Source organism: Oryzias latipes, chromosome 14 (assembly GCF_053564925.1).
Source record: "Oryzias latipes strain Hd-rR chromosome 14, Olatipes_Hd-rR_3.1".
Taxonomy (NCBI): Eukaryota; Metazoa; Chordata; class Actinopteri; order Beloniformes; family Adrianichthyidae; genus Oryzias; species Oryzias latipes.
Genome location: NC_136250.1, coordinates 2,785,466 through 2,807,435, shown reverse-complemented (window position 1 = coordinate 2,807,435; position 21,970 = coordinate 2,785,466). Strand labels below are relative to the sequence as shown.

The 21,970-nt window shown below is 46.1% G+C and overlaps 2 protein-coding genes and 1 long non-coding RNA gene across 3 annotated transcripts; 1 reads left to right on the top strand and 2 right to left on the bottom strand.

Moving 5' to 3' along the window:
* Positions 1–2,086: 2,086 nt before the first annotated feature.
* On the bottom strand, positions 2,087–6,220 carry nccrp1 (P1, F-box associated domain containing). The gene is made up of 6 exons (XM_004076032.3): positions 5,992–6,220; positions 4,964–5,044; positions 4,797–4,893; positions 4,622–4,717; positions 2,551–2,689; positions 2,087–2,481 (listed from the first exon to the last, which is right to left on the bottom strand). Exons 1-6 carry the CDS (start codon positions 6,131–6,133, stop codon positions 2,335–2,337), a joined length of 702 nt encoding a protein of 233 aa, XP_004076080.1. The 5' UTR covers positions 6,134–6,220; the 3' UTR covers positions 2,087–2,334.
* A 3,263-nt stretch (positions 6,221–9,483) lies between these two features.
* LOC144983780 (uncharacterized) lies at positions 9,484–9,931 on the bottom strand. The gene is made up of 2 exons (XR_013647587.1): positions 9,794–9,931; positions 9,484–9,711 (listed from the first exon to the last, which is right to left on the bottom strand). It is a non-coding gene; the product is annotated as an uncharacterized LOC144983780 (long non-coding RNA).
* Positions 9,932–18,374: 8,443 nt separating this feature from the next.
* ckma (creatine kinase, muscle a) lies at positions 18,375–21,926 on the top strand. The gene is made up of 8 exons (XM_004076031.4): positions 18,375–18,658; positions 19,563–19,770; positions 19,877–20,031; positions 20,115–20,247; positions 20,458–20,629; positions 20,936–21,059; positions 21,154–21,343; positions 21,434–21,926. The coding sequence occupies exons 2-8, from the start codon at positions 19,578–19,580 to the stop codon at positions 21,610–21,612; spliced, it is 1,146 nt and encodes a 381-aa protein (XP_004076079.1). The 5' UTR covers positions 18,375–18,658; positions 19,563–19,577; the 3' UTR covers positions 21,613–21,926.
* Positions 21,927–21,970: the final 44 nt, after the last annotated feature.

Sequence of the window (21,970 nt, the reverse complement as noted above, 5' to 3'; positions counted from 1 at the left end):
TTTGCAGTATTCTCATAAAGCTTTCTTTATTTGTAGACTCGTTTTGAAAAAATGTCCTTTAACCATGCACACAGACGGTTAGAAAGTTCTGCAGGAAGAAAACATTCCAGTGTGAACACATCACTGGTGTCCAGCCAGCCCTCTGGTCGAACGGCTGTGAAGTGAGCCCTCTATCAAAAACAGTGAGCCGCGGTTATCCGAGGAAAGGCCGATAGGAAAATTCTAATGACCGAGCATTCCACTGGTATTTAAACGCAGCACTTACGGACGAATTTGTGAGACGTGAAAACAGTCTCAGGGTAGATCCGTGCGTAACTTTGGCTTCGTGTGTGCGTAACAAGGGATTCGTGTGTGTTTTTTAAAGATGTGTGTGTGTAAGTAGTTTCAAGCTGTTGTAATCTTAATTTGTGCATACGTAAATTGCATTTTGTAGTTTTTTCATTTTATATTTTTTTAACTTATACACAAAACGTGTTATGTGAGTAACAAATCACGCACAAATCCAAATTTATGCACAAACCCTAATTTACACACAAATCAAAAATTACGCACGCACAAATCCGACTGAGTCTAATTTCTCTCCATATTAAAACCACCACGTTGCAAACAAAACTTTCGGAGTTCCAAATTAAAATATTAAATGTTTGCTTTCTTTTTTTTCTTCGTTTTTTCTTTTTTTTTTACTGTTTTTTACCTCAAGGTCAAAATGGGAAACACCTCTAAAGGTAGTAGAGAATGGGGGGGCAAAGATCCTGTGGGACTTCCAGATCCAGACTGATAGGATGGTAATGGAGAACCAACCAGCCATTGTGGTGGTGGATAAAGAACAGAGGAAAGCCGTTGTGGTGGATGTGGCAGTGCCAAGGGATGGGAACATCAGGAAGAAGGAACATGAGAAACTGGAGAAACAGACAGAGCTCTGAACCTTTTTTCTTCAATGATTTGTGATCTTCACTGGTGTCCATGGATTACATGAAATCTTTCCACCTTTATCCACCTTTGTCATGGTAGGGAGAACACGTCAGTGGAAGGGGGGGGGGTCATCTAAGATAGCACAAGAGTTTTATGGAAAATAAAGACACGTAATGAAAATGTCTACAATAGTTCATAAAGAATGACATTATTAGCATGAGCTGAATCATCTAATGGCCCGCAATGATCCAGGTGTTGCCAATCGCGGCTGTTCTCCTCGCAGCCCATGCGCTCCACCCCTCCCCTTTTACTTCACTCACATTAGCGGGACTTTCTTAAAGACAGGAGCGTGCAGCTGCGGGGGCGCCAATTCCCAGGTTTCAGGCCTTTCCAAACTCTGTGATATAATAGATAATAGTAAACCAAGAGAGGTGCCAATTTTTTTTTTACAAGCACTGAGCTGGTTGGAATGGGTGGAGAAAGGTACCACACCTTTTCAGCTCAAATGAAAGGAAAGGTGTAGAAAACTGTGGTGAAAGCAGCCATGTTGTTCAGCCTACAGACAGTAGCATTGAGGAAGAGACAGGAAGCAGAGCTGAAGGTAGTAGAGATGAAGATGCTGAGGTTCTCTTTGGGAAAGACCAGGATGGATCGGATCAGGAATGAGGACGTCAGAGGGAGGGCCCATAGAGGTTCTGGAGATGAAGTCAGATGGTTCAGACATGTCAGAGGAGAGACAGTGAATCTATTGGTAGAAGGATGCTGAGTCTAGAGCTGCCAGGCAAGAGGTCTAGAGGAAGACCAAAGAGGTTTGTGGATGCAGTGAAGGGGGACATGAAGGTAGATGGTGTTAGAGGACAGGATGCAGAAGACAGGGTTAGATGAAGGAAGCTGATTCGCTGTGACAACCCCTAAAGGGAAACATTCAGCTGAGACTTTGATTTTAATCCAAAGATTAACCCAATTTGAAAAGGTCAGACTTTCCTCCCGATGCCTTTGGGTTTCTTTAGAATCTCCATCATGTGGTGCAGAGACAGCTTGAAGATTTGATGAATGCCGATTACTCTATCACACCCTTCTGGGGATTGTCATGGCAACCTAGAAGGACATGTGAAGAGCTGAGAGGAGCTTTGAAGTCGAGCTTGATCCCCAATGCAGACAAATGCAAACCGAGTTTCTTTGAGTTTTTTTATTTAAAAGCAACAGAAATAATCATGTTTTAAATTTTTTTAGCATTTTTACAGGAAAAAAAAGAGGGAAATTTGATTTAAATCATTCAATCTAACCTATAAAAATCAAAATAAATCAGTAAAATCTGGTTGCACTTTGACTGAGGATTTATTGCTATTCTGATTGTTTTGTAGATTATTGTCATTAGTTCCAACTTCCACAGACTTGATGAAAGATGGATTCAGGATGCAGCTAAGAGCCGGAGCGAACCGCTCGGATAACCACGGAGCTGTCCGTGAAGCGCGTCGGGAAGAAGTCGTTCAGGAAACTGTTCTTCAGCCGGTGCAGGAAGTGGATGTATCTGACGCCGGGTCCATAACCGGAGAACACATGTGACACCTGCAGGCCAGCAGAGGCATCAGCCTAACGCTTGCATCAGCACAGTGTTGCAGTCCGTCTGCAGCTCACCTCCTTCCACTGGTGTGAGTAAACACTCAGGTCCTCAGTGGGGCTCACGCTGTGCTCGGAAATCACTGTACTTCTGTCTGCAGCAAGAAGCTTCACCTGCAGCTGGTAGATGGACTGATGAAGCTGACTCTCCTCGTAGCTGAAATCATAACACATCTGTTCGTTATGGGATCACACATTTCAGGTTGGAGCAATTTGGCGTCACCGTTCCTTTTTTCAAGCGCTTTCTGAGGGAAGTGGGTCATGGAGTATGGCAGCCTCATCTCTCGGTCTCACGTAAAACTCTGTACTTTTAATTGAATTTTTATCCTTTTCACAAACAGAAGTCTGCTAAAGTGTAAATGTGTTTATGTAATACAAACTTAAAGACTTATACATGACAATAACCACTATTAGAGCCCCGGTGGTATATAGACATCTACACAGGTAAACAGAGAAACTTTACATCTTAACCTACTAAACTAGCTCATTCAGATGTGAGGCTGCAGGAGGTTTCAATTGTTGAAATAGGAATCAAATGGCCGGAAAACAGATTTTATGTCGAAACAACCAGCTGAGAAACATCTATCAGGAGTCTGATTGTACTGACATGAGTAACACCATGAAGTCCTCAGAAGTAAGGGTGGACAAAGGCTCTCCACAGTCTGCAGAAAGAGTGCTAGTGGAATACGTCAGACTGAAAACGCTTGGAAGATCTCAGCAGCTACAGAACAGCAGAGCATCACCAAGAGTTTCAGAGGTGTGTGTAGGTCAGGGGAAAGGCTGAAGAGCTTACATGGAGGCCAGTGAACCCTGAGCCCCGGTTTAAGGGATGCAGCAGCTCACTGCTGGAGGTTTCCACATTAGGTGGTAGAATTGGGTCTTCTTTTTTTGTGAATCAGACATTTTTGAGGGACCAGAATGCCCGGCGTAACCTCTATAACCACGCAAAACTCAGTGCTGTGTTTGTAACATGCTGCTTGGTGAGGACAGTGCAGGTCTGTGAACCATCAGACAGCCGTAGAACTCAGAGTTAAGCCAGACTGAGGACGGTCCAGAGGTGCAGCCCCGCCAAACAATTGAGACAAAGCTGTGGATCTGTGCAGAAAGCAGCGCCCCCTGGTGGATTCTTTCTATTCCAGTCCTGACTCTGCAGAGGCCTGCTGCTGCGGCCCAACTCAAATCCACTCTTTCATGAAATGAAAGATCAAACTTCTGTTCTATGAAGAAAACACAGGTTTACAACTTCATGGCCTCGTTTTATTTTCCACAATAATTTTCAGAGCTTTCAAATGTTTGTACATTTTCTCAATTCAGTTTTCTTGTTTAGTTACCAAAACCTTCCGGAGGGAGTGTGATTGTTGGAGTGTCTGCTCTGCAGCGAATGAATGCAGGTGGAAGTCAAGGTTTCATCTGTGAAGCATGATCCGTGCTGAGAGCTCTGGAGCTGCAGAATCTGCTTTCACTCCGGTGGTAAAGCAGGCAGACTTTCCACGGAGCACAGAAAACCAAAGGGAGGACAGATGCAAGCTCCATGTGAAAGAAGCAAGGGCAAAGAAAAGCTCACAGCATGAATCTACAAGATAACATCTGCTGTGGTGAAGTGAGGAGGTAAAGCAGCTACCGAGTCTTCAGCTGCTGGCATGGGGGAGAATACATCTACAACTTCTCTGCAAAGCATGTGATCCCAGGAGATTGATTGTTCCTTTCAAGTCTGAACTGAAATGTGGAGGTTGTGTTTGCTCAGTGGGTTAGGCAGCAATCCATGGACATACAGCCATTGTCTCCTCGCTGTCCCCCTCAACCCCGAGACAAAACGAGGCGTAACCCCAGAATTATAAAGAAGTGTTTGCTACTTGTTTGTTTCACAGTTGCTAAACACAATGTGTGGATTAGTTGGAGTTTTTGTCAGAACTTGTGTTTTTATGGTAAACAATTCTGCACTGAAGCACATGCTGAGGATTTCATTGGCAGGACTGGTCCCACTCAGACTCTGTGGGCATCCTTCCATACGTTTTCATCTTCTGGTTGAGTTCTGTGACATGTGAGTGTGATGCTTGCAGACCACACTGCTCAGTGTTCGGGAACTCACCAGTCCTGAACGACGACTTCAGGCTGAAAACCATCCAGGAGCTCCTCCCACAGGCCCTCCGCCTTCAAGTCCACCACCTGCTCCAGGGTGAACCAGCTGAGAGCAGGAGAGCCCGAGTTAGACCTGCGGTCCGAGCCAGGATCCAGCCCTGTGCCTGGTCTGCAGAAGGTCTCACCTGAACTGAGGCAGAGCGCAGACCACCACCCCCTCAGGGATGCCACTGGTGTCGTAAGGCAGAACCTCTGTGCTCGTAGTCCAAGCAGAGAAGTCACCTGGACGTGGAGGCATCTGTTACACCACCCAAAAAGCATTCGGATAAAAAGTCAACGGAGTACCTTTCACCTTCAGGCTGAAAGCGCGGAGGTCCACGTGGGGGGGCATCAGGCAGCTCATTTTCTGGTGGGGGAGAGGCTTTACTTAAACCTGTGGGGAGGAGCAAAATCCACACTGTGATCAAATAAGCAAACAGCACAAGGCAACAGAGGAAGGATTCTGGGAAAAGCTGGGTGTGTTCAGCTCTACCTGATGACACACCTCAGCCTCAAGCAGGGAGAACAGAGCGGCCTTGATGACCGACCCCAGTCTCACCTGCTCTGACTCACCTGTGGGCCGTCGGCCAGCATGAAACCCTGCTCTGTTCGGACTTTACACAGTGATCAGAGAGCAGCTCCAGCTTTATCTCCACATTGGGTCCAGAACAGAGACTTTCTGAACATTATTGCTCTTCAGAATGCAGATTTCCATTTCTGATGCACTTCAACATAAAGCAGAACTCACAGTCTGACTGGAGAGAAGCTCACTGTTGTTTTTGTAGGAGCTGAAAAATCCTCCTTAAAAACCATCAATCCCCCAGAACCAACACAGGACTGGACTGACCGACCGCGATGCTCCAGTGAACACGTGACCAACATCATCACATCTGATTGATCATTTACTCTCAACCACAAACTTTGTTTGGACCCAACTTCACCGTTTCTCGTTCCTGCACGTGCTGGTTGATCAGAGCAAGACCGTCTCAGAGGTTTACACCGATCTGTCACGGTACCGGCAGCATGTCACGGTACCGGCAGCATGTCACGGTACCGGCAGCATGTCACGGTACCGGCAGCATGGCCGCCCTTCCTGATCCAGGCTGACTTGGTTTGTGGTCAGAACCATGACTGCATGATCCCGTTTCTGCTGCAGCTCCTAAGCTGCTCAGTCTGTGGAGTAACATTTCTCTGACTGAGGGAAGCAGAAGTGCTTCTGAAAGCAGAGTATTGCCTCAGAGCCTCGTTTCATCAAATAAACGGAACATCTGAGCGCTCACTAGAAGAGCTGTTACTCGGTCCGAACCGGACCCTGGACCTGTGAGTGCGGAGTCGTGGTACCGAGAGGCGCAGGGTTCCTCAGCAGGTTTCTCCCCAGCGGCTTGGCCTCATAGATGGTCTTCCAGTCCAGGCCGTCGGGCATCGGCGCTCCGCGCAGACCCCACTCCGCCTCGCACCTCCTCTTCCACTCCGCCGCGCTCATGCTGCGCCCAAATTGCAGACTGACGCTCCCGGAAGTGTTCGGAGTGGAAGAGCTCGCCACCACCCCCGGAGCTCGTGACGTGACGTGCCCTTAAAGTCCCACTCCGGCCATCTCTGGATCTGCGTTCCCGGTGGCCTTTTCATTTTGATGAGGCCGTTTTAGCCAAAATCCTGTGTCGTTTTCTTGGACATAGTTTCGGCATAGCCATAGCAGTTCATTGGAAATTCATCTCTAAGTTGTGGGCGGGATAATTGACGCAAAGCAACCCCGCCCCCAATCCCCTTCCCATTGCTGAGAGCTCTCTGTTTACATGCTCTCGCGCTAGCTGACAGCCCCTCACACCCTTACCTAATGCTACAACAAAAATGGTGAACCATATCGGAGCTATCAAGTCAAACTGTTTTGCGTCAGATACAAACATCTATATGTCTCTGCTTAGAATGGCAGCCCGCTGCAGCACAGGTGTTAATGCTTCACCAAATCCCGATTCACACCGGCTGTGTAGACTCAGGTTTAAGTCACCACTTTCAATGAAAAGTCTTTGCAAACTCACATAAACCCTCATTTCAGCCTTCTGCATTTATTACTCCTGCGTTCACACGTCGCTACTCACGTTTTTAAGTCCGGTCGTGGATTCTGCGTACAAAGTTCAACCAGTTAAACTTTTGACTGCTAAACGTCAAAAACACTGACCTTTGACCAATCAGGCACTTGGATTTGGTAGTGATGTATGAATAGCATCCAAGAACGTCCAAAACAAAGGTTTACGTGCGTTTGCATAGATTTTTCATTGGAATCGGCTGCTTGAATGTGAGTCGACGCGGTTGGTGTCAATGTAACTTGAAGCAAGAATCATGTTTGCTGTGAACACAGCTTTGACCGACACCAATGTCTCCTAGCACGACCCATTCTAGAATGCAGTTTTGAGTACTCTCGGTGTCTAACATGCAGGAGACATTAAGCTTCTCTGGAAGAACGTTTCTTATCAAAGAAGTTACTCATTGTTATGAGTTCTAGGTCCTAGGCTTGTAAAGGATGTGAAATATTTTTGCAGAGCTCTGCTCAGCATGTTAAAGATGTTCTAACAACAAAGTATGCTAACCTTTCTTTATTTGCCCCATTGTTAGACTGAGATTACTCGTGTTGTGAGTTATGGTTTCATGTTGTGAGTTAGTTTTTTTAGTGTTGTGACGAATTGTAGTGGGTTGTTTTGTGTTGTGTTGGGAATCAAACGTGATGTGTTGTGACCCATCTGGGCATATTGCTTCACCTTTAGTATAGACTAAGTCTATATTCAGACTGGGAAAATCATTTATTTTGGACAGAGTCGAATTCATTTGGTCCAGATCAAGTCCTGTATCATGTGTTTGGTCTGTATTCAGACTGCCAAGTGGACTTTCCTGTTCTGGACCAAAGCTTGTAAACAAAACTCCTGTCAAGGGTGGATACAGGCTGGTAAAAAATGATCAAACCTGTAGGGCGCACGCAGGAAATAGCTAAGTTGTAGACTGCTTAGTGAACCCATAGAGCAAAAATGTTCATGTCCTTTATTTCTACGGGTATGCTGCGAATGACAAGTGATAGCGAACACGAATATAACATACAAGGGTAAGAAAGGGTGAAGTAGGTGACCCCTTGTGCATTGCACCCTGTGCAATGCACAAGGGGTCACCTACTTTGTGCAATGCACAAGGGGTCACCTACTTCACCCTACTTCACCCTTCGCCCATTAGTGCTGTTCAAGTGATGTGTGTGCTCCTAGTGTGCACCCTGACTGTTAGAAATGAGGAATTTAGCCAATCAGGGTGTAATTTGTGTGGACATCCTACAGGCACTTACCTCATCTGCAGACCCTGTTAGTGCGGCATTTCCCCACGGTCAGAATCAGAAAGGAACCGGTATGTTCACCTTTCTAATGACTGAAAGGTGTGGCGTAAGGGCTCTGTGTGACAGCATCACACGTACGCCATGTAATTTCCATTATCCTTACAAATACTTCATGATACACTTACCAGATGCACAGCAATGTTCCATTTTCATGATGTGAGGTGACCGCATGAGCTTCAGGGGTGTAGTACCAAGGGGGTGGAAACATACAAGATTTTTTCTTCTTCTACCCACTCTTTTTTTAGTACATTTTTTTGTTTTATTTGTCTATTTTTTTTTTAACTCTTGTATGTATTTTCCATTAGTGTTTTAAGAAAATGAGGCTCCTGTTTGGCTTTACTTCTCTGAGCTCTGCAGACCTGCAGGTGGAGTTGATGCAGAGTTTCCTTTCAGGAAAGCTGAAATGTAAATTGAAGACATTCCACAATTAAAATCGAAACAGAGATAACGAACACTCGGAGATTGGATAAAAATTATTGAAGAATACCAAAATAAAAGCCCCTGGTCTATGTCAAAAATCCGCCTTTTCTTGTCACTATGGGGCTCAGGCTGAAACTGCTTGAAAAGGTCGTCCAGAGAATTTCTCACAAATGTGTCAAAAGAACTTTAATTTTTTATAATTAATCATTTCCTATTATTATAATTTTCAGTAAATATTGATTTTATATAGAAAAAAAGAACAGTCTTTTCAGTCAGCAGTTGAAGCTTTTCCTGTTTTTTTTTACAAGACCTTTGCCCCCATATCTAAAGTGTTGGAAAGCTGTAGCCTCAGACCTTTGCACCGTCTGGAGGGCTGCTGGTTAAAATCACATTACAGGGATTTCTTCCCCTTTTAACACTGGAAATGAAATGTCCGATTGTCTGCTGAATGTGTTTCTGAAGCAGCTGGAGATTCGTTGCATTGAATGCAGGCTCTGTCTCAAAGAGACACAAATGCATCATAGATGTTTTGAAGGACTGATTTTGTTTGACAGCTAAAGAGACTCCACTAGATGGAGACATTTTGACAAGTTCTGAGTTCTCCCACTTTGCAGTCGAGAAGTTAAAAAATGTTCCACTTTACAAGACATATTGGAAAAGGTTTGACTCCCCAAAAGCCTCCAGAGAAAAATATGCCTGCATCAGGCTTTTATTTGGTTTTATTTTGCAAACTGACTGTCAGGTGCTTCCTGTAATCTACAGCTTAAGAAAAGTTGCAAATTATAAAAAGAATTCATTAAAATGCTTGAAATCACAGGTTTTATCTGTGATTTTCAAGTGAAGTACGGCCTCTCTGAACTCCGCCTATCACTAATGATTATCAACAGCACACAGATCTACAAAGAAGAGCTGATGAATTCAGTTAACAAGTGACAACAATGTTAATACTGATAATAATTGGCACTTACTATGACCCAAACTGTCATGGTCGAACTCTATGGAGACCCAGATGCTGGAACCCGGAAGAAACTCAGGAGACGAGGCAGAGTCAGAAGTTTTAATCTGAGAGGGGAGATGAGAGTCGTGGATGAAGAGGAGCGCCGAGGACGGCGAGCACAGCTTGGGGGAGTGGTGGAGCCGAGGACGGCGTAGACAGCCTGTGACGAGGTGGAGCGCCGAGGACGGCGAGCACAGCTTGGAGCGAGAGGTGGAGCCGAGGACGGCGTGACAGGAACGAGGCGAGGAACCAGCGTGACCAGTGGAGAGCTGACCTGAAGGCATGAGACAAAGAGTAAGTACAAGGCTTGGATTTACTAGAACAAGGTTACTTGACTAGAGGCCAGACGTAAGCACCGGAGAGAGTATAACGGACTGGCGCTGGATACTTGTGAGGATCTCCCTTATGAAGGCTGGCAGGGTGATGAGGAGATGAAGGTCAGCTGGTTCCAATCAGTAGAGCAGGAGAGCTGTGTGAGGGGGAGGTGAACTGACAGGCACCGTGACACAAACGCTTGCATTTCTTTTTCTCCTTTCTACTTGGGCTGATGTGAGTAGAAAAATATTTACTGTTTTCTGTGATGCAGTTTTAGTTTAAAACATTGTTGTTGGAAATTAGCTTTAAATTCTATTGATAGACAGGAGCATGTGGACACAAGGTTCATGTGGAGAAGCATTAGTGTCACAGTGTGATGTGCACAAATGTAGATGTCGTGTCAGCAGCATAAAGGCGCTATGAACCATTTAAAACTTGAACAACATTTTAAAGACAAGTTCTGAATTAAATCAAACGGGAAAAAAAGTATTTAAAAAAAATCCCTAAATAAGGGATGGGTGAATTTTAATAATAAATAATAATAAAATTGATTTAGATAGCACCTTTCAAGATAAAAATCCCAAAGTGCTTCATGATAAAACACAAAGTAAAACACACAACAGTAAAAACAGAATTAGGTTTTAGCTGTTAGCTTTTTTAAAATATATGATTTTTAAAGAAAACACTGAGTATGCAGATCTGAGGCTGAGAGGAAGGGAGTTCCAGAGTGATGGAGCCACTGCTGCAAAGGCTCTGTCACCTTTAGATTTTAACTGGGTTCTCTTAACAACCAGCAGACCCTGGTCACACGACGTCAGGGACCTACTGGGAGTTTACGGCTGCACAAGGTCTTTTATGTAGACCGGTGCTTGGTTATTAAGAGCTGTGGATGTTAAAACCACGATTTTAAAATGCACTCTGAAACAGATGGGGAGCCAGTGGAGCTGGATTAACAACGGGATGATTTGGTTTAAAGCCTTGCAGCAGAACTCTGGACAACCTGGAGCCGTTCAGGAGATTTTTAACTTAAAAACGTGTAGATGGAGTTGCAGTAATCAAGGCAAGAAGATATAAAAAGGTGCATGAGCGTCTCCATCTCAGAATGCAAAAGGACTTAGTTTGGCGATGTATTTTAAATGATTAAAACAAGAACGAACAAGTGACCCAATGTGTGAGTCAAGAGAAAAAACTGGGTCTAGAGTTACCCAGAGGTCCCTCATAGAGGGCTTCATAAAGGAAGCCGGTGGGCAGAGCCCCTGGACTATCAGAGGAAGGCAACTGTCTGGAGCACAAACGAGGACTTCAGTTTTACCTTTATTTAGTTGGAGAAAATTATCATTCATCCAACTGCATAAATTCTGAAATTTAAAAACATCCTGAAGTTTAAAAGACACATATAGCTGAATATCATCAGCATAACAATGGTAAGAAATATCCTTAAAAAATCTTAAAATATGCTGCAAAGGCAGCTGATACAAAATGAACAGAGGACCCTAAACACACCTCACCACATGTGAGGGATGCAGACGAGGACTTACATTTAAAAGATGCTACAAAAAGTGATCTACCAGTCAGATGTGAGGAGAACCAGTTTAGAGCAGATCCAGATACCCCAACCCAGTGTTTCAATCTGTCCAAGAGGACATAATGGTCGACAGTATGAATGGCTGTGGTGGGGTCCAATGACAGTAACACGGAGCAGTGTCCTGCATCATCCTGTCCTTAGGGGCTCTGAAAAAGGGTTGTTTCAGTTGAGTTACAAGTTCATGAAAAAGCTAAATAATGTTAAAACTGCAGCAAAATGCTAATCCACTGTTCAAAACTGTAGCTAAAATCTTTCAGATTGAGCAAACCGCTGAAAAGGCCGGCCTTCAGCAGAGATTTTACCAAAGGCAGACGTTGTGGTAGAACAGAGTCACTGAGGACATGAAGACATTTCCAAACCAACACCAGCCTTGACCCTGACAGGCAAGCAGAGACTTTCAAACAGGAGCTGAAAGATGAGCAGCTGAGTTTTTTGAGCTGAAGTATATTTACAGACTGCCGTGGAAGAGCAGACAAGAGAGCAGGATGAGGCTGAAAACGTGTCTCTGCAAAAAAGCTCTGGCTCAGACTCTGACGACGTTTTTGAACACACATGCTGGACACAGAGCCGTCAGCTGTGCAGGTGAACATGTGCTGTCTTATGACTAACCGAGTTAAAAGAGAGTGTCCTGACGTCTGTGTGAAGGTTCATTTGCAGTTCAGCTGTTCACAGCTGTCACAGGTCTGGACGTGCAGCATGTGCCAGGCCAGGCCAGCAGAGGGCGCCAACTGAGGTGAGGAGATGCCTGAACTATTCAGTTACCTCATCAGAGTATAGTGTTGGAGCAGTGAAATGACCAGATCCATGCAGGTGGGAGGCAGGAATTTGTGCAGAAAGTAACCAGAATCTTCAGAATTTATTCAAGCCTGAGAGGAGCTCCCTCAAGCACCCTATGTGTCTGAAAAACCGACTCAAGCTATTAAGCAACCATGCATTCCTATCAAAAGCACATCATGGCAGACTGAGCAGAGGGATTTAAAACTTAGACCAAAGCTAATTGTTTATGAGGTGCAGGAAGACATTCATGAGGAGCTCAGGAACTGGAGGAGGAACCGGAGTCAGGCGAGTGGGCTAACTGCAGTGCTAACGGTTCATCCTCTGAAAAGCAAAGTTCACTGTGTAACAGAACCTCTTTTCTGGAGCTAAAGACACAAAGCAAGAAGTTCTGAGGGAAGCAGACATGCAGAACCTCTGGGGAACAGATACAAACTCTGTTTAAAAACCAGCCGCTCTCAGGTAACTGTAGGGGCATCACACGGGACGCCAGCAATCTTCAATGAGACAAAAACATTCGAAACAGGCAACAAAAAGGTGCAATGAAACCAGGTAACAGACAAGGGGAAATCCAGAGCAGGAAGCCGTCCATTTAAGGCAAACCAACCCGCAGCTCAGAGGTCAGGGGGGGAAAAATGAGGAGAGTTTTCACAAAATGACAGCAAGTGTTCTCCTTTTCTCAACCTGCTGGTGAAAAAATAAAACTGAAGTTTATCAAAAAAACACTGTAAGAAGTAATCCTATTTCTTTAAGTGTACCACACTGACTTCTCCTTTTCTTCATTTTTGTTTCATCAATTAAAACATATTGTCCATAGGTGTGAATGTGAGAGTGCATAGATGTGTGATTGAGGCCCTGCCACAGACTGTTGACCTGTCCAGAATGTCCCCTGCCTTCACCCACGAGTGGCCCGGATAGGCTCCAGCAGCCCCGTGACCCCGAAAGGGACAAAACGGGTTTAGAAGATGAATGAATGAATGATGGGATCAGAGTGCAGCCTTTGCTTAGCTGACAGTGTTCAGACTGCGTGTCACAAACAGCATGAAACCAAAGGAATGTCCCGGCTTCACGGCGTGAACATCACTCTGACAGCCAGGGGCTCTTTGGCCTCGACCATGAAAACATTGAAGAGGAACCGAGTCTCCTTTACTCTGAGCAACACCTCAGCCACACATTCCTGCAGCTCCATCCACTCAGTGAGCTGAGCAGGTGAGCAGCACATGTCAAGTATGACTTTATCACATAGACCTCCAAGACTCTGGGACACAAAACTTTAGTCACCCTTTCACTCCATGAAAGCAAAATCTGCTTTACCAAAGTTACCTCCAAGCTTAGCCGAATAAAAACTGACTCACTGAAATTGAATCCTCTGGTGGTGTGGGGGCTGTGGTTTGACAGGGGTGGAGCCCTCAGGCCAGTGTAATTATAGCCTCTCCTGCCCATGATCTGCACTTGTGACGTGAAGTACCGGCGCTCCAACAAGCTGCCAACAAACTCACACTTTCAGGACTTCTGCGAAAACTGCATGCAGTCAAATGAAGCAGATTATTTTTCAAGGTTTAGGAAAGTTTGGGTTAGAATCCACTGGTTCTCTTATGGGCTGGTAAGAAATCAAGAAAGCAAACCCTAAAGAAACCTGTTCTGAGGAAGAAAAATCCTGTGTTGAAGGCTGGCTGCTGTGTGCTGGAATGCTGGGTCCAGACAGGTGTGACCCCCCCTGCAGGGCGTTAAAAATAACCCGCCATAAAGGTGTTATTTTTGGAGCCTCCGAACATCATTATGTGAATCTAAAGTTTCTTCTCTCGTTGAGTGTCATTACTTTGGGACAAAGGAGGTGGCTCCTTCCTCAGCTCTTTCAAAATCTTCAAAAACCTTCACCTGATGCTAGAAAACACCTTCATGCAGAATTGAGGCCCCCACCAGTTCAAAGAACTGGTGGGGGGCTCCAGCCTGGAGGGGCAGCTGGAGCTGCTCCTCTGGGCATTATATCACAGTCTGGTTGCATAACTGTTCCAGGGTGCTGCAAGGAGAATGTCAGAGGCTGACCACCTTATCTGGTGGCACTTCTCTGCACCGGAAATGACATTCTTCAGGTATTTAGAGTCAGATTTGCAGATCTGTGCAACATGTGTCCCTTTTTCATTCAGTGAGACTTTCCTGTCATCTGTGAAAGGCTCCCGATCAGAGGATTCACCGGCATCTCTTACTGTTTTGTTTGTGCACAGAAATTCCCTGCCAGTGGAAGTTTTGTGTTGAATCAGCAGCTGAACAGGAAAACAACAGAGCAGATCCTCTCAGACCGCAAGGGTGCTCTGATATTTTGAAGACAAAAACTCAAATGTCCTTCAGAAAGGGTGGAGAAGATTTGCTCTGATCCACCTAGAAAGGATAAAATGTGAGGGTTTGGGGCAGCAGTCCCTCCGGAAGAGCTGCAGAAGTTGGTGGAGATCAGGCCCGGAGCAGAAGCCTAGTGTTAATTTGGTGACCTCTGACTCCGGAGAGGACAGGCAGCAGACAGCTGGGGAACTTGAGATGTGGCTTCAGTGCAACATCACCTGCATCTCTGAACATGAGCAGAACTGAAACCAGAACCTGGACCACAGCAGGCCCGTCATCTTAGGGAAGCAGGTGTGGTGGAAATGAAAAGGTCATTTGTGGGGATGGGGGGTTAATGGAATAACCCTTGTGTATGTATGTATGTGTTTATGTTCACATACATACATATATACATACACATTGTGTATATATATATATATATATATATGTATATATATATATATATATATATATATATATATATATATATTTATGTGTGTATGTGTACATAAACACACATATATGTATATTCTTGTTTTACAGCGAGAGGAAGAGAGAGGGGAAAAATGTGAAAAGGGGGTGGGGGGGTTGAATAGAAGAAAAAGAGAGAGGGGGAGATAGTTAGGGGATACGAGTGCCAAGCCGCTAATTTGAGTAAGTTATGATTTTGAGCCTCACAACATTTATGCTAGATCAGCTAGAAAACAAATGTTACATCAAAGAATGAAATTCTGACACTAAGATAAGCTTTTTAGTAACTGACCATGAGTCATACTTGAAGACGTCTGATGGTCCATCTGTGGGTTAGGAGCGACAGATAAATCAGACAGGGTGCAGTGTGACAGTGGGCACGTGGGGGTGGAGATGCAAGCTCTGCCGAAGTGTACCATGTGTTCATAAGGGCGGCCATGGTGCAGTGGTAGGGCGGTCAACCTATGACCGGAAGATTGCAGGTTTGATTGCCGCCTTGCCCTCCCATTTGTTGAAGTGTCCTTGGGCAGAACCCCACCTTGTCTCTGGGGGAAGGTTGGAGCCAGTGTTCGGAATTGGAGCCGCCATCAATGTGTGAACGTGTGTGAATGGGTGAATGGGACTGTGACTGTAAAGCACTTTGGGCCTTCAAGGAAGGTAGAAGAGCATTATACAGCATTTACCATTTAACATTAGGGGAACCAGATCCTCCTTAACAAGACTGGCCAGACCAGGAGAGAGGGGGCAGGAGACCCCCAGACCCGGAGCACCCCTGGGGAAAGGACCCACGCAACCCGAGCAAGGAGGACCGCCCACCCACCCAGCCAGGTGCAAAGGAGGAAACAGATTCGGCACCTTGGGGCACAGGTGTCCACGGCGTCAGGGCCCCCAGGTCACTTGCACTCAGTTGTACCGGACAGCAGCCCTTGGGGCCACCAGGCGCCGGGCGACCAGGCGCCGGACACCAAGGCGCAGGCCAAAGGGGTAGTCAGGACCCCGAGGATCCAGGAGCCGCCCGCCACCCAACCATAATCTCACACACCACCACTCATACACATTTTTCTGGTTGCCCCCCACCCCCCGCCACCACACAGCAACCCCTGCTGGCCGACCATCCCCCCGGCACCGCACGACCGGCCAGTGCTCCCGGCCAACAGGATCCCCACAAGCCCGCCTGCCCAGAGAGGGCCCAGGTAGGCAAAGACAGACAGCCCCTCCCCGATCCCACCTATGTATTGTGGTGTGGGGGTGCAGTGTGTGTGCTAAAAATAAAATGGGAGGTCTCCAGTTGGGTGAAGGGCCACACTGCTACCAAGAGCAGAGTCCCTCCACCCCGGGGTCCCTCTGTGTGTAGTGTGTATGGTGTAATATATAGTGTGCGGTAACTAAATGGATAATCAAAAGTGGGGGGCAAACCCGGGGAGAGATGAACCCAGGTGTCTCACTGTGCCTCCCTCTACCAGACCACCTCCACAAGGCCCTAAAAAGTAAAAGTAAAAACTAAAGTAAAGTACAAGTAGGGGGGGCGGGTGCCGACGAGGCCCCAAAAAGAGTCGCCCCCGATGAGCCCTGCCGGCATATCCCATAGGTGCGTGTGTGCATAATTTGTTAGGGTGAGCGCGGGAAGGAGCAGGCGGATGGGCAGAGCTGGGGGAGAGGGCTCCCCCGGGCGACCAGCCCCTCAGCGGACAGCCGGCCGGAGACAGTGCCAGCGCGAAGAGACATTCACCAAGGGAGGGGCCCAGACTTCACCTTAAGAGCAGGAGGCCCAGCACCACTGTTACGGCCCAAGGCCTTTTGGTGTGTATGTGTGTATTTGTGTGTGTGTAGGTGTGTGTGTGTGTATGTGTGTATAGGTGTGTGTGTATGTGTCCTTTACAGAAGCCTTCACCACACCATCTGACTTCACCTCCTGCAGGAGATGATTGCGGCCTCTTTCCCCCCTCTGCTGTGGATGCATCATGAAACATCCTTGACCCTGGGGCGCCAGGCCAGGCACCGCATGACCCGGTCTCGGCGGCACGGCAGGGACCGCTCCGGACCCAGCAGGCCACGGGCAGGATCCCTAGCTCTAGATCCTTGCTATGCTTTGAAGCCTTATTGTGACCTGAATCTTTCTGAAGACTTCAACTGCTGTGGAACTTTTGCTGGCATGAAAAATAGTTTCACCTCTTTTTTTACTTGTAAACCTTTTATTGTAGTATTTATTTATTAAGGATAAGTTTTACAGTCAAGTGATAAAGGTTTTAATCTTTAATGAAGCTTGTTTCTTTTATTACAGCTCTATGTTTCAAATTTCACCTTTGTTCACGAAAAGATTTGACAAAAAGTGTTTTTCTCAACAGCTCATTTGTTTTGCTCCAGTCTTTGAATATATTTCTATTTTATTTTTAATGGTTTTGTATTCCTATGCTTCACCAGTCTTTCCTCTGCTTTGATAACAGGATCATTTCCTAAAGAATAAAAGTTGTTTTTGTCACCTTGAGCTTTGATGCCTTTTTCCACAGAAATGAACGTTTCAGTGTTTTAGCTGGAATCAACACATCATCTTTTAAACTGGACTGACACTGATAACAACCGTATGGCTCTGCAGTTTCAGATATTAAAAATGATCATCGTCTTCCTTTAGAACGCTCATATTTAAATTATACTGTAACGGTGGACAATACTGTAAAAAGTATTTTGAGCTTGGTTACAGATAATCTCTGTTTCTCTTTTTTTTTTTTCCCTTTTTTTAAATTAAAATGTTTCTTATCTCAAATAGTCTGTGGTAAAGTGGAGAAAAGGTTTTTCTCAAAGCAGGAGACCGCTCTGCTTTGCCAGTCAAGTGACCTGCTTGCTGTGTCTGACTCCTGCAGACAACTTCACTTTATGTTCATCCCAATAAAGCAATTCTCTTTGTTATAACAGCAATGTGAAATGATCAGAGACAGAATCCTGACAAATGTTTGTTTTGCATCCCTTTTTCTGATCATGTTTTGACCAGAAAAGTCATGATCACCGCCACGGTCTGGATGACATCGTTAAACAGCAAAGTCTCCTGTTCTTTAAGCTGTGATCTTTTTGAAGTTACAGGCAGAAGCAAGAAGGAAATGGGAAGGATTCCAAAAGTTTTCATTTGCTCATGAGGGGAAATTTGAGGGAGGCTGTACAGTTTGGAACTGCAGTGGAGCACAGCAGGCCAACATGAGCTGCTCAGCATCCCACAGGCTGAGACTGATGGAGGACGTACTGTATGTGATTCATGGATGGATTCAAGAGAAAACTCATGCTAGTAGTTGTTTTGGTGAAGAGCATCCTGACAATCAGCATCAGAAAGTAAAAAAAAACGTTGTCTCCCAGGTTCACCCCGTCCTGCATGGCATGCTTGGCAAACGTGAAGGCCTGATCATTCCCACACATAATGCAATTACTCTTCTGAGCCCCTCTGCCCCCCTCAGATACTCCCGTCATCCAACTGGTGCTATGTATGGCCCAGTCAGGGGCGAGAGGGGTGGTGAGAGGGGTGCAGGCACAGCTGCACTGATCGACTTGGATGTCAGCGATGCAAAGGCGTCCCTTTCATAAACTCTACAGAGTATAAGTAGAAAAACTCTGGCCAATGAGGACTCAGCAGGCACAAAAATGGCTAAACCAATGGCTGAGTGTTAGCCCGGTATATAAACAAGGATCAAGGACCCCCAAAGCTGGGTGACCCCTTCATTGACTTTGACAGGATCTGATCCCGGGACTGTTGCCTCTGTTCTTGTTTCGTGTGCAGGTAAAGAAAAATCAGTGAGATTTTAGATTTGGACACAACTGTTTGTTTATCTTGTGAAGGAATTTGGAATTATTGTCCATGAAAAAGGAAAAGGGCACATGACTCTGGTGTGACTGTTTTCAGTAGAAAGTCACAGTAAAGATGAGGAGTCAAGGGTTTTCCACAGAAGATATTGCTGTACCATAGCTTGGTAAACTGTTGAGCCTGCAGATATCCTTCCTTCAGGCCCATGAGGCCAGATTCCTTCAAGTAAGATGCTGGAAGAGCAGACTTTGCCGTCTTTCAGACTCTTCTTTTGCATATGCTGAATAATTTTTAAACCTGACTTAGTCAGACTGTTACCCACACTGTGGAACAAATGCAGTGCAGCATAAATTCATTTTTACTTTTAGAGCCATCCAGCAGATAAAAGAGTAATCAGTGAATAGTTTTGCCTGCTTTGATTCCAATGGGAAACCTCCTGTTTTGGACTGTGTTGGATGACTGAAGGCAAACACAGTCTTGACAACTAGCAGAGTCAGGCATTAAAGTGGCTTTTCTGGAATCCAGTCATTTAGGCGCTATTTCAGTTTGACCAACTTACCGAAGAAACTACTATGTTGCTTGTAAACTGCAAGGACTTGAAGGGTAAAAGGCCAGATATTCTGGGGCTAAAAATACCCGGAGAGCAGGCTCTCCACCCCTGCTCAATTTCAACTGGACATCTGAGCCACTGGAAACTGAGCGACACTTGTTACCAAGAATCTGCGGACAGCACCGTTTGAAATTTGCAGCTGCCCAAAATGTCATATGCTCAAAGAAGGAAAAAGCATCATTTGCAGCGTCCTTGCTCCTCCTTTATGAATGAGGCTGCAATGACCTGTCTTCATTGTATTATATAGCCTAAGCTTGTTGTGTTTTTCAGTGTTAGAAAGCAATCATGCCTTTCGGAAACACCCACAACAACTTCAAGCTCAACTACTCAGTTGACGATGAGTTCCCAGACCTGTCCAAGCACAACAACCACATGGCCAAAGTCCTGACTAAAGAGCTGTATGGTAAGATGAGGGACAAGCAGACGCCCACTGGATTCACTCTGGATGACGTGATCCAGACCGGCATCGACAACCCTGGTGAGACTTCAAGCAACATTTCTTCTTTTTTCCAACAGAATCCAAGATAGTAAAAGACAAGAAACAAGTGTTAGGGTCAATTCATAACCCCCACCTTTGTTATCAGGTCACCCCTTCATCATGACTGTTGGCTGTGTCGCTGGTGACGAGGAGTCTTATGAGGTCTTCAAAGACCTGCTTGACCCCGTCATCTCTGACCGTCATGGTGGATATAAGCCCACTGACAAGCACAAGACTGACCTCAACTTCGAGAACTTGAAGGTGCAATACAGCTTCTTTAGAGAGCAGAGTTACACCTAGCCCTTTCTAATGTTCCTCACGGCCCAATCTAACTGTGTCTGTAGGGAGGTGATGACCTGGACCCCAACTACGTTTTGTCCAGCCGTGTTCGTACCGGTCGCAGCATCAAGGGATACGCCCTGCCCCCCCACAACAGCCGTGGCGAGCGCAGAGCTATTGAGAAGCTGTCCATTGAGGGTAAGTTTTCTTGATTTTGGGGATTTCCACAGGTCAAGAGTATCTGATACCCAGGTTTCTGTGGTCAGTCATAAACCAGACTGAATCCAGGCTTTCTGCTCTAGCAGGTCTTCTAAATCATCATGCAATGCCTAATGCATCGATGTATGAAATAAAGAAGTGTTCTGTTTTTTGGTGGATGCTGACCTAACAGTGAGCCTCTTCCTGCAGCTCTGTCCAGCCTTGATGGTGAGTTCAAAGGAAAGTACTATCCCCTGAAGTCAATGACTGATGCTGAGCAGGAGCAGCTGATCAGTGATCACTTCCTGTTTGACAAACCTGTGTCCCCCCTGTTGACCTGCGCCGGTATGGCCCGTGACTGGCCTGACGGCAGAGGCATTTGGTAAGTGCAGTTAGGAATGGTCATCCTCTGTAAATACACCAAACACTCAGCTTGTATAGATTCATCAGGATTAATCACTGACCTGCGTAGTGCTGTCCATGGTCAGTGTCCATAAATCAAGCAAGTCTCATCTTGTCTGAGCAGTCAGAGTACAACTGGAAAACATCCACAAATGAGTCCTCAAGGATTTCCTGCAGGGAAATCATGATGGCAGTAGATACATTGGGCTCTGAGCTTAAATTCTCATTGGTCTGCAAGATATTGCACATTGTCCAAATCTGTGCCCGTTGGCATCTCTACATCCAGGCACAACGACAACAAGACCTTCCTGGTGTGGGTGAATGAGGAGGATCACCTGCGTGTCATCTCCATGCAGAAGGGTGGCAACATGAGGGAGGTCTTCAGGCGTTTCTGCGTGGGCTTGCAGAAGGTGCATGAAGACCGCAGATCAAATCTGCTCAGCCTGTTTAACCAAGTCAAACCTAAAGCAGCTGTGATCCTGACCCTTCTTTTATGACTCTCAGATTGAGGAGATCTTCAAGAAGCACAACCACGGCTTCATGTGGAATGAGCATCTCGGCTACATTCTGACCTGCCCCTCCAACCTGGGAACTGGTCTGCGTGGGGGTGTCCACGTCAAGCTGCCCAAGCTGAGCACACACCCCAAGTTTGAGGAGATCCTCACCAGGTTGCGCCTGCAGAAGCGTGGCACAGGTATGGATGTGCTCCATCTGTGGGACCTCTACAGAGGCTCTGTGGACGCTCGTATGAGGTGTTATGTCATGCCACATCCTTTCTCTCCAGGTGGTGTGGACACTGCATCTGTGGGTGGTGTGTTTGACATCTCCAATGCCGACCGTCTTGGATCCTCCGAGGTGGCGCAGGTCCAGTTGGTGGTTGATGGCGTCAAGCTGATGGTTGAGATGGAGAAGAAGCTCGAGAAGGGAGAAGCCATCGACAGCATGATCCCCGCCCAGAAGTGAGGAGGGACAATCTGGCATTTTCCTTGTGACCTTTTATGTGCAGTCGAGCCAGCTGACAGCGTGCCTGCAGAGAAAACAGCCGCTCACCTAGAGACTCTTGACTCTGCTAACTCCTTTCCTTCCTTCCAGCTTTGTTTTTTCTTTTCTCCTTCCTTGTCGTTTTTTCACGTTCCCCTGCGTTGGTCAGTAACATCCAGGGGGCAGCCTCACTGAGCGGGGCTTGCCTAGCGGACATGGCATCACCAACTTTTTGTTATAAGAAGTAACAACTGTTGAATAGGTTCATACTGTTCAATAAAACAGCGTCCCCTGAACACGTCTGGGTCATCCCTGTCTTTCTTGTTTTGTTCCCACCTGA